The sequence below is a fragment of the Nuphar pumila genome, chromosome 12 (assembly GCF_984573655.1).
Source record: "Nuphar pumila chromosome 12, dmNupPumi1.hap1.1, whole genome shotgun sequence".
In the NCBI taxonomy this organism is placed as follows: Eukaryota; Viridiplantae; Streptophyta; class Magnoliopsida; order Nymphaeales; family Nymphaeaceae; genus Nuphar; species Nuphar pumila.
The window spans coordinates 24584781-24597630 of NC_143260.1; the positions used below are offsets into that span (position 1 = coordinate 24584781).

The window sequence follows — 12850 nt, forward strand, 5'->3', positions numbered from 1 at the left end:
TGTTGCACTTTTGCTTTTTACCCTACGTTTCTCTCAATTCTTGGTATCAGAGCACATGTTCGAATCAGAGCTGGGTGTTTGAGAAAAATGCAATAGGAGCATTGCCGAAGCAAGGAGTTCCTATAGATTCGAAATTTCTTTTGAAGGATAATTGTTGAGTAAGTTCGGTATGGCAAATAATTCTAACTCTCTCAATTTGTCACAATCATTAGTGCCAATTTTTAATGGTGAAAATTATGAATTCTGGAATATTAAGATGAAGACTTTCTTTATCTCACAAGACCTCTGGGAGTTGGTCGAAAATGGTTATGCAGATGTTGAAGGATCAAAAGCAGCAGAAAAAATTGATGTCAAAGAAGCTCGAAAGAGAGATGCAAAGGCATTGTTAGTACTACAACAGGCTGTGTCTGAAACCATTTTTCCAACTATTGCCGGTGCTACCAAGTCAAAAGAAGCCTGGCAACTTCTGAAGCAAAAATTTCATGGTGATAAGAAGATCACAACGGTTAAACTTCAAACCTTAAGAAGAAAGTTTGAAACGTTTTCTATGAAAACCAGTGAGTCAATTCAAACTTTCTTTTCTAGACTCTCTACTATTGTAAATCAAATGAAGACCTTTGGTGAAATTTTAGATGATAAAAAAATAGTAGAAAAAGTTTTAAGGTGTTTACCTTCTAAATTTGATCATGTTGTTATTGCAATTGAAGAGTCCAAGGATTTATTTGTGTATTCTATTGATGAATTAATGGGGTCTCTTTTAGCCCATGAGCATCGCATAAACAGGTCTTCAGAAAAGACATTGGAACAGGCCTTTCAATCGAAAGTTGAATTTCCAAAAGAAAAGAATACTCAGTTTGATCAAAAGAGTGAAGGTAGAGGTCGAGGACAAGGAGGTTTTAGAGGATCCTTTCGTGGACGTGGAAGAGGTCGAGGAAGGTTTTATGATTCCTCTCAAAGGAATGATGGAACAAAAAAAGGTAATCAAAATCTGTTCTTTAGAGGGAAACAATGTCATTTTTGTAAGAAATTTGGTCATATTGAAGCCCGATGTTTTGAAAAGGCAAAACAACAAGCAAATTTTTCAGATGAAAATGAAAATTTGTTTCTTGCAAGCATGAATACTAACAGTCGCAAAAGTGAAATGTGGTTTGTAGATAGTGGTTGCAGTAATCATATGACCGGTGATAGAAGTCTTTTTAAGAATATTGATGAGACTGTGAAGTTGAATGTGTGGCTTGGGGACAACAATAAAGTAGACGTCAATGGCAAGGGAACAGTTGCAATCAAGACAAAATCAGGTAATGAACGATACATTCAAGATGTGTATTATGTTCCTGGTTTAGCTCAGAACTTATTGAGTGTAGGGCAATTGGTTAAAAAGGGTTACACTCTTTTATTTGAAAATGACGTCTGTGAGATTAAAAACAAGAATGGTACAGTTCTTGTAAAAATATATATGGTTCAAAATAAAATGTTTCCACTTGAAATGATCAAGATAGATGATTGTGCCTTTATGGCAAATGGTCTTGATCAATCCAAACTGTGGCATTTGAGGTATGAGCATCTTTATTCTAATGGTTTGAAACTCTTGCATCAAAAAAATATGGTGGTTGGTTTGCCAGTCATTAATTGTACAAATGAGATATGTGAAGGGTGTGTTTTTGGTAAACAACACCAATTATCATTCCCAGTTGAAAAAGCATGGAGAGCTAAGGAACCTCTTGAATTAGTTTATGCTGATATATGTGGGCCCATGAGAACTCCTTCATTAAACAATAGCAAATATTTCTTGCTTTTAACTAACGATTTTACTAGAATGAGTTAAGTGTACTTTCTTACTCATAAATCTCATGCATTTGATAAATTTAAGGAATTTAAGTTCCTTGTTGAAAATGAGAGAAGAAAAACTATAAAAATATTGTGCACAGATAAAGAAGGAGAATTTTTATCTGATGAGTTTGGTTTGTTTTGCAAAGATCATGGTATTCGCAGGCAATTGACAGTAAGAAAGACACCACAACAGAACGGAGTGGCAGAAAGGAAAAATCGTACAGTGGTAGAAATGGCACGCAGCATGCTAAGTGAAAAGAAGGTGCCAAATGAGTTTTGGGCAAAAGCCGTTAACACTGCAGTTCATATCTTGAATATTTCTCCAACAAAGGCAGTTCGAAACAAAACACCTTATGAGGCCTGGTGGAATCGAAAGCCAAATGTAAGTATGTTGAAGGTATTTGGCAGTATAGCATATGCTTTGATTGACTCTTCTGAAAGAACCAAGTTAGATAAGAAGAGTGAAAAGTGCATCTTTGTTGGTTATAGTAATGAAACTAAGGGATATCGTCTCTATAATCCTTCTTCTAAAAAATTGATTATAAGAAGGGATGTTATTTTTGATGAAAAAGCATGTTGGGAATGGACCAACAATGAAAGCGTGAAGTTGCAAATTGATGAAGTGGTATCGCAATCAAATCATACTACTAAAGCATTATCTCCAGAAACGTCAAGTATGGGAGATGAATTTACAGAAAATATTGAATCCACACTTGATGTGGACACTCCTCCGAAAAAGGTACGGTCTCTAGAGGATATTTATAAATGTGATTTTGCTTTTGTTGTTCTAGAACCATCATCATATGATGAAGCATGCACAGATAAAAAATGGTTAGATGCAATGAAAGAAGAAATGAAGGTCATTAAGAAGAATGACACATGGGAGCTTTCCAACTTGCCACCTGGAAAGGAATCAAGTGGAGTAAAGTGGGTTTATAAGGTCAAATATGATGCTGGTGGAAATGTTAAAAAATATAAGGCAAGGTTAGTTGCTAAAGGGTTCGTGCAAAAATATGGAATTGATTTTACTGAAACGTTTTCACCTGTTGCAAGATTTGAAATAGTGAGAATGATTCTTGCGATTACAGCTCAATTCAAATGGAAAGTTTATCAATTTGACGTTAAGGCTGCATTTTTAAATGGTTTTCTAAATGAATTCATGTATGTTGATCAACCACCTGGATTTGTTGTTAAAGGAAAGGAAGAAAAAGTTTATAAGTTAAAAAAGGCATTATACGGGTTAAAACAAGCCCCACGTGCATGGTATAGTTGCCTTGATAAATTCTTCCACCAAAATGGTTTTCAAAGAAGTGATAGTGAACCTACACTCTATGTCAAAGTAAATGGGAATGAATTGCTCATAGTAAGTGTCTATGTAGATGATATTATCTACACTGGTTCTTTATTTAAGCTTATTGCAGAATTTAAACACAGTATGATGAAGGAATTTGAAATGACAAATTTGGGGATGCTATGTTTTTTTCTTGGTCTTCATGTCGTGCAATCTGAAGAAGGGATTTTCGTGTCTCAAGAAAAGTATGCTTTGGAACTGCTCAAAAAAACAAAGATGTTGAATTGCAAAGTTTGTGAAACTCCGATGAATGCGAATGAAAAATTGAGTTTGGAAGATGGAATGGCAAGAGCAAATAAAAGATGTTTTAGAAGCTTAGTCGGTGGATTAATGTATTTAACTCACACTCGGCCAGACATTGTATTCTCAGTCAGTATGATCTCAAGGTTTATGCATAATCCATCTATGCAATATCTAGGCGCAGCAAAAAGAATTCTCCGCTATATACGGGCAACAATCAATTATAGAATTTTTTATAATCATGTTACTGACTTTAATTTGATTGGATTTACTGACAGTGATTGGGCAGGTTCAATGGATGAACGAAAAAGCACAAGCGGGTTTGCTTTCAGTTTTGGTTCAGGGATTGTGTCGTGGTGTTCAAAGAAACAAAATTCAATAGCGCTATGATCTTCAGAAGCGGAATATATTGTGACTACATCTGTTACCTGTCAAGCAATCTGGATGAGGCGTGTTATGAAGGATCTGCATGTAGAGCAAAATCTCCCAGCTAAGCTCTATTGTGATAATCAGTCTACAATTTCTATTGCTAAAAATCCTACTTTTCATGGTAGGACAAAGCACATTGAGCTTAGATATCATTTTATAAGGGATGCAGTGGAAAAAGGTGAAGTAGTGCTGAAGCATTGCTCTATAAATGATCAAGTTGCTGATGGCTTCACAAAAGCCTTGTCATCTAAAAAAATTTTGATGTTCAGAGAATCCATAGGCGTACAAGGCCTTTCACATTAAGGGGGAAAATGTTGGTAATGCTCAAGGTTGTGGGCAAGAGGATCCAAAGCCCACTTGAAAGGGCACTCAAAGCCCACGATATGGTAGTTATCCTAGTTAATAGGAATTGCTTTTTGTTAGTAGGGAGAAGTGGTTGTGTCCGTGTGTTAGTTTTCCTACTTTTTAGCCTAGGTTTCTATTTTCGTGTAAAGGGCTTTTGCCCTCTATAAATGTGGTACCTCTTCATGTTAAAAAAGTAGAGAAGTGTAGAGAAGGGTAGAGAGAGAGTGTTAGAGAGAAAAGAGAGTTAGTGACTTAATATATTTTGAAGTTTTTGCTTTTCAACTGTTATATTTTGTGATATTTCATGTGTTACTTTTGCTTTTTACCCTACGTTTCTCTCAAATTCTTCCCACAGTAAAAATTCTTATTTTATTCCAAAATATTGCAAAAAAATCTCATCAGCAACTCCACTTTCTTTTTGCAGAAGAAACCTCCACTTGTTCACACTTTAGACTTCATCTGGAATTAAGGACACCCAAAATATCAATCTAAAAACAAAAAGAAAAGAACAAACCACTTTTTTTTTCCTTGAGGGAGAAAAAGTGCAAATAACTTAAAACAAGAAAACGTGAAGAAGGTGCAGAACCTTTTTTAATCATTCGCTAGTGTGAGAAATTATCTTGCGGATTGTCAGGAAAAGAATCTGCTTATGCAATCCTCTGGCCCATTATTATCTTTTCTCACGGTGCGCACTATAACCTGTTCCAGAAAATCATTGTTAACAGGAGTCATAAACAATATATATACCAGTCTTCCTTGCCACCAACCAAGTGGAAGATTGCATATGCATGCGAGGGAGTGAAGCTGATTTTCTTGGGGTAGAATAGCAGTTATGTCTTCCAATCTTCTTGCATTAATAATTCTTTTCTGCCTTTTTTTCCTTCAAACAACCTATGCATCAAAGGCAAGATACTTCAAATGGGAAGTGGGCTACGTCTACTGGGCTCCTGATTGTGTGGAGACTGTGGTGATTGGAATCAATGAGAAATATCCAGGACCTACTATTAGAGCCAGAGCAGGGGATACCATTGTGGTGGAGCTGACAAACAAGCTGCCCACTGAGGGTGTAGTCATTCATTGGCATGGGATCAGACAGGTTTTCCAGCTTCTTTGTTCCTCTCTTTGGCTTCCTTTTTCCTTTTCCTTTTTCTTTTTTCTAATCTTTGTTTCTTAAGTTAGCATGTGACAATTCCTCATGTTGTTTCCTTGTTTTCACGACACTTTTGTAATGTTGGTTCAGATTGGAACACCTTGGGCGGATGGAACTGCTTCCATATCACAATGCGTGATCAATCCCGAAGAGATTTTTGTCTATAAATTTATTGTTGATATGGTAAGTATCCCTCTCTCTTCATATATATATATATATATATATATATATATATATATATATATATATAATGCTGTGGTGCTCGGGGGTACCTACTGCCGTATACTAGAAGTCATGGTTGTAGGTTGTATCTTCTCAATCAAACCTCAACATAGTTTATTTGCGAAGCAGGTTAGTAATCATGCTTTGGATTATATTTTTTTAACATAAAAACAAGACTTTTTAAGTCATGAAATTTTGATACATTGTGAGCCGTTGATTTTTAAAGGCCTTAAAAAGCATACGGGTATGCTATAATCACATAATCCAAAACTTGTTTTCTACTAAATAAAGCTTATAGCCATATCCATAGGTTCTGATCAACAAAAAAAGTTAAAAAGAATTGAATATCTAAAACTTCAATTAAGTGGGAGTAGGTACTCCGGGAGCACCCTATCATTACCCCCATATATATATATATATATATATGGGGCTGGAATCACCAGCTAAGCTGAGCCCGAGCTCCTTAGCTGAGCTTTACAAGCTGAACACTAGCTGGTTTGTTCTAAAAAATTTATTCTTTCAGCCTTTATTAAAGCTTGATAATATTTAAAGTGTATATAATATATGTATAAAACATATATAATATATAATATGTAAAATGAGTCTAGAGAAGTCAAGTCGAGCCGAGCTTGCCATGTTCGTACTTGGCTCATTTACCTAAACCAGATGGCTCATAGCTCATCGGGCTCAATTTCTGAGATGAGAAAATAGCCAGCTGCTCATCTAATTTTCCAGCCCTAGCTACCAACATTTATTAGCTCATATATTTGTATGTCTTTTTGCATGAATTGATGTTTAATACTCTCTCCCTCTCCTCTCTTCTTCTTTTGATAGCCGGGAACATTTTTCTATCATGCACACTATGGAATGCAAAGGTCTGCTGGTCTGTATGGATCCCTCATAGTGGATGTTCCCAAGGGACATAAGGAGCCATTTCATTACGATGGGGAGCTAAACCTTATTTTGAGTGATTGGTGGCACAAAAGCATCTATGATCAAATGCTTGCACTCACCTCAATCCCCTTCCGTTGGATTGGAGAACCTCAGGTAAGCCTATTGCTTAATTTTAGCTCATAAAGGAGTAGTGTCACTTTGCTTTTGTTCGCATTGATAGTGATAGGCTCTACATTGGATTTGTCTTTTTTGCAGACTTTGCTGATTCAGGGCAGAGGGCAGTTCAACTGCTCTCCTGCGAGTTATTCTCGGAACATTTGGACTTATCCGTGGCCTGATTCGGTGTGCGTGATTAACAACACTCAGTGCTCTACTCATGTCCTCAATGTCAAACCAAACCAGACCTATAGAGTGAGGATTGCAAGCATCACATCACTTGCTTCTCTCAATTTCGCCATTGGGGTATGCCTTAAGTATCTGCATTTTTCTTAATAATTTTTAGACAAAACATTAGGGAGCAACTTTTGGTGTGCAAAAAATATGTGTTTCACAGAGATGTTCATGGTTTATTTGCTTTTTAAATCTAGCCGTTCATGTCTAATCGACATCCTTGTTTTATAAGAACCAGCTCTTGGATCATCGGTCGACACTTAAACAGATTTTTTTTTATCTGAAAATCTAGGGCCCACAAATTTTATACATATTCAAGCTTCAAAAAATAGTTTTTTTGTGTGGAGGAAAGACTACAAATGATGATTGGCATTAAATCAACCACACCAAACACAAATACAGGGTTGAATTTATCAAAAGACATTGGAAGTGCTTCGTCCTCACTAAAGTTCACACATTTGTAGTTCACGCGGTTCACTTTCTCAACATGGTGATCAAATTTTTTTTATAATATTTTTTTTTAGCATTTTGAAAAAACTCTTCCCAACTAGCCTTTGCTTTACGAAATCTAGTGATGAGTGACTAGCTCTAGCTAGTTTTCTTAGACCAGCAGTACTGGACCTACTGGTTAGAAAAGAACAACCTTTTCTTCTGTCTTTTATTCTATATATGTTTATATGATTATAGGCGTGCAACTTTCCTTACCCAAAGAAATTTTAATTTCATACCAAAGTACAACACAAAGGTGTCATTTTAGAAAAGTTTCAAAGAACTTTTTGGCCATTCGTACCCCTGCTTCTGCTTTTATAATATTTACGATATGCCACGATTATAGGATTGCAAACACTTGAAACCATTGGACTCTCTCTCCCTCTCTCTCTCTCTCTCTCTACGTAAAAAGCCTCGGGATACTTGGGCAATATCTGTCCCACAGAGAAACTTCTCTTGCCAATTTGAAGGGAAATTTTCATTTAAGGGTGAACCTTTTTGCCTTTCATTGCGGAAATAAGCCTCACATTTTTGAAATTCTTGATATGAACCTCCGTTTTCTTGAGAACTACCAAATAGAGGTTTAGATTTATCATTATCTATTAACATATATCAAATCACTAGTCAAATTATGATAGTAACCTTCAAAATCAAATGTCCCAAGTATTTACCATCTTCTCTCTTATGAAAATGAATGAATATTTTATATTTCTTTTTTAATGACATGGAATGAATATATTTTAAATTTCAAAAGACATTAAAGGAAACCAAAAACAAAAATCACATTTTTTTTCGAGATGGTGGATGTTAACCAGAGGTCCCTGTTTGACAGTTTCCAAGAAACTTATGAACCATACCAGTTGTTCCAGAAAAGTGAAGCTCATTTTTCATATTAGGGGCAAAAGGCTGGCTTATAAATAAACTTTTTCCTAATATGAATCATGTTCCAATGCATTTTACCATTTCTATAAAAGAAAAACCTCTCTCTCTCTCTCTCTCTCTCTCTCTCTCTCTCTCTCTGGAAGTATGAATGGAATCAATATTTTACTAGGCTTTTTTTTTTAAGGCAAACTGGGGTTAGGCAGATCCCCACCAGTTATTAATCAAGGTACCACTGGGTTTCTTTCAAAAAAAGAAGAAAAGGTACCACTGGGTTTTGAACCTGCAACGTCCCACCACAAGGACAAGGAGACGTTGAAAAGGATATGAGGCACCCTCTCATCCTAGGCACAACTGCCCTTTCATTGCGATGTGAGAGAGAATGACATTGTTCCTTCAGGTCCTTACCTTTGGAATACCGCTTGGGATTATTATATACTTTCCACAGAGAGAATAACATAGGATGAGGGGGTGATTCATCTACTTTTCAGTCTCTTGGTAACCAACTAGGAAAAAACTGATTCCTTTTCTTTCTTACACACACACACAACTGGTTTTGGCATCCAGCTCTATGGTAAATAGGGCTGCTACATGAGCTGAACAAGTGGAGCTTGAAGTATTGAAGCTTGGCTTATTTTTTGTGGCTAGCTAAACCAAGTTCGATCTTATTACAGGCCTGAGTTAATTGAGTCGAGTTCAAGCTGGCTTGTTTATAGAAAAAACACATTGTTTTAGAGCAGAAAGAAATAGGATTATAAAAAGATACATTAGTTCGGAGCTAGATGTAATAAGATTTTATTATAAAATGCATTTTTTTACAAAACAAATAGCTCAATCATATGTTCTACATATATTATATGATATTTCTCTAAAAAAAATATTATAAAATATAATTTTTACTACTTAAACTCATTCAGGTCATGCCAAGCCAAGAACCTATTATTCATGTTCAACTTGCTCAGCCTATTTTTATTAACTTGAACGAGTTCTTTAGGAGCAGAACATGAGCTGAGCTATGAGCGGCTGTCTAGCCGTAATGGTAAACTAAAAAAAAACTTCCGGTTTCTGAACATCAAACTGCATGGCTCAACTTGTTCTAAAACGTACGTATTAAAAAGCAAAAGACATTGAAATATCAGTAAGCAACTAAAATGGACCATTGCTAATTCCCGTTTTTCCTTTTTTTATTTTTTTACACGACTCAAATTCCTTGTTTGTTAGAAGAAAAGATATTTCCTTGGGGATCATGCATGTCTAGGCGATCGTTTTTCTGTTGTTATTTACAAAAAGCTTCTGTCAGTGCCATGATTATGCTTGTGATCCACTCTTTAGCATTTGGAGTATTATCTTGGCATGCTACCTTTTCTTTTCCTTTTTTTTACGCAAGAAAAAACCCTCTATTACCTTTTTTTTAAAGGCAATCTGGGGTTAGGCAGACCCCTACCAGTTATTATTCAACGTACCACTGGGGTTTGAACCTGCAACGTCCCACCACAAGGAGACGTTCACTAGCAGCTCCTACCAACCACACGGAGTGCCTCAATTTGATAAAAAAAAACGAAGTCCCTCCTGTTTACCAGAAGATAAATACACCCACTTCGAGCTTAAGGGATGCCCTCTATGAGTTTTGAACCCGTGACACCCCCATCAACTTGGTGACTTTCACAAGTCACCCTTATTAGATGAGCAAAGGCTTTGTGGGCAGCATGCAACCTTTAATAGATATGACTGATAAGAACGTAGATGGCACTAGCTTTTGGGCGAAATACCCAGATTGGTTTGCGAATTAGAAAACATGATAAATATGGCCAATTGATTTTTTTTTCTTGACAGTTTTATCTCTTTGTTGCTTAAAACTTTAAGTGCCTTGCTCAAAACTACTTTTATTAGGTGCTTTTGATTGAAAAACATTAGGCGCCGTGTAAGTTTTAAACTGAAAAAATTAGGTGCCTTGATCGAAAAAATGAGGTGTTATGATTTTGACTAAGTTGCTTGATTTTTTAGGGAAGTTAGTGCGACTATAGCATACCTGATAAGTTGGATTTCTCCACTTACATCTTGATATATCCAGATTTTGTTTAATTTTTCCTAGATTGTTGATACCATCTCCATACATAACCAGCCAGCCCTATGAATTCATTTTGCACCGTTAGGTTTCAGGTAGCTCACGAACAATGTCCTTAAAATATACCCTTTTGTCTTGACATAAATATATCAAGCTGCTGAACCGAGACAATAATTTCAACGAAGTACGTGCAAAGATATCATCAATCGTTGTTGCTCATGTGCATATATGATCTATATACAAGTTCAATTAGCCATGACAAACTTGGATTCTTAGATAGTAAAACTAATTATTTATTTAATCTTTCGTGTTCATAATAGGGAGAAACCGCTATTATGGTTTGGACGTCCCATTCTAGCCTGAGAGGTGTCATGTTGACACGAGTCATGACCCTGTTTCAATAGAGGGAAGATCAGGTGCAATTCGATTATACAATTTTGGTGTGCTGCTGCACCTAATCACCCACCACCTGATGTTGGACACTACAGCTGACAGGCTGTATCCTAGAGAAATCAGGTGCAGCAGCACAATGAAGTGTGCAATCACATTGCACCTGATCCTCCCTCATTTAAGGGGAGTGGTTCGAAGGTGTTCGGACCGAAAACTCATGAGAGTGTTCTAACTTTTAATAGGGGTAGCAAATTGGGGGGGGGCTCTTAAATAAGCGGGCACCCCCTTTGTTTATACGTGGCTCCCCCTGCCACCAACACTGATCTGCCTCCTCGTTTCAGTTTCCACGGCCTACAAGGGCTCTGCTCATCTGGAAAGTGCGACTTGTGAATGTCACCAAGTTGACCGGACATCACATGTTCGAAACCAATGCCGTAAGGTTGAAGCTGGGTATACTCCTTGATGGGAAAGGGCGCGTCGGTGATGGGTGCTTTTCCCTTGGACTATCTAAAAAGAAAAAGTGTAGAACCCCACGAGTACTCTCCTCTACCCATGCATTGACGTTTCTGCTTTTTGAAATTTTCCATGTAAATATAGAGGGCTTTTTTTTGGAGAGAAACTGAACCAAAGGAGGTCGATGAGCCATCACCTGTCTTGAATCAACCAGGTCAACATGCTGTAACGAGTCATACTAGATCAAGCTTAGGTCAACTAGCCACAAGTTTGTAATGAATGGAGTTCATATACCAAGTACATTGTTCAAACAATATATGGGTAAAATTCTATTTCAACGTCCAAATTCACACGTTTTTATTTGCATGCTTCCAATAGGGTCACAAGATGGTGCTGGTTGAAGCAGATGGAAGCTACCTAGAGCCAACCACAGTGGACAAGATAGAGATATACTCAGGAGAAAGCTACTCTGCGCTCATCAGAACCGACCAGAACCCATCAGACAACTACTGGGTCTCCATCAATGTCATAGGACGGAAACCCGGCACCCCTCCTGGGCTAGCCATACTCAACTACTACCCCAACCCGCCCTCCAAACTGCCCCCCACACCCCCACCCCCCTCCCCAGCTTGGAATGACACCAATTACAGTGTATCATTTGCTAAGAAGATCCTTGCCCACCCATCCTTAAGCCCCAAGCCACCACTCAACCCTACAAGGCGCATCATCCTCCTCAACACCCAAAACAAGATTGATGGCTACACAAAGTGGTCCATCAACAATGTCTCACTAGCCTTACCAACCACACCCTACCTTAGCTCGATCAAGTTCCGTCTCGGAAGTGCGTTCGACTCTGTCCCAGCGCCCGAGAACTTCCCGGCCGACTACGAAATCATGCAGCCTCCGAAGAACCCGAATGCAACAATGAGCAGTGGTATATACACATTTGAACTGAACACCATAGTGGATGTCATACTCCAAAATGCCAATACCTTGACCAGTGGCAACAGTGAGGTGCACCCTTGGCACTTGCATGGGCATGAGTTCTGGGTGTTGGGGTATGGAGATGGCAAGTTTGATGAACAGAAGGATGTTAAGAGCTTCAACCTTCACAACCCTCCGTTGAGGAACACAGTGGCCTTGTTCCCTTATGGGTGGACTGCCTTGAGATTTGTAGCAGACAACCCTGGGGTGTGGGCCTTCCACTGCCATATAGAGCCCCACCTGCACATGGGCATGGGGGTGATCTTTGCTGAAGGGGTGGAGTCTGTGGGGAAGATACCATTGAATGCCTTGGGCTGTGGATTGACTAAGAAGCTGCTGTTTCATCACCATGGTTAAGGTTTTTCCTGTTTGTGGGGCGACCTGGTACTTGTTGCTGGACGTTGGAGCACAGTTTTCTCTCTCTCTCTCATCTAGATGTTTGTGGTCCTTAATGAGTTTTCTGTCTGTGTTAGGGTTTTTCTGTTTTTGTGTTAATGGTGTTCTCATGTTGCTGTTGTGGTTGTGCTTGTGGGACTCAACGCTTTGCTGAGTTTCACTTTTAAGTAATGTTGATCTTTTTTCGGCTCTCTCTCAATTTTAATTATTTGCACCAATTGTTAGTTTTATGAGAGTAGGTATTTTGGCTTTTAATTATTAGGTCTCTCTCTCTCTTATATACAGCGCAAATTAACATTAAATCCTTGTTATCAACATTTAGCAGTTTTTAAACCAAAATATC

At 37.8% G+C, this 12850-nt stretch overlaps 1 protein-coding gene across 1 annotated transcript; it reads left to right on the forward strand.

The window, feature by feature from the left end:
• The first annotated feature begins 256 nt into the window (after window positions 1-256).
• Window positions 257-12468, forward strand: LOC149820340 (L-ascorbate oxidase-like). Its single transcript, XM_089981787.1, has 8 exons — window positions 257-485; window positions 1155-1298; window positions 2622-2809; window positions 5100-5291; window positions 5436-5528; window positions 6402-6614; window positions 6717-6923; window positions 11506-12468. Exons 1-8 carry the CDS (start codon window positions 257-259, stop codon window positions 12466-12468), a joined length of 2229 nt encoding a protein of 742 aa, XP_089837913.1.
• Window positions 12469-12850: the final 382 nt, after the last annotated feature.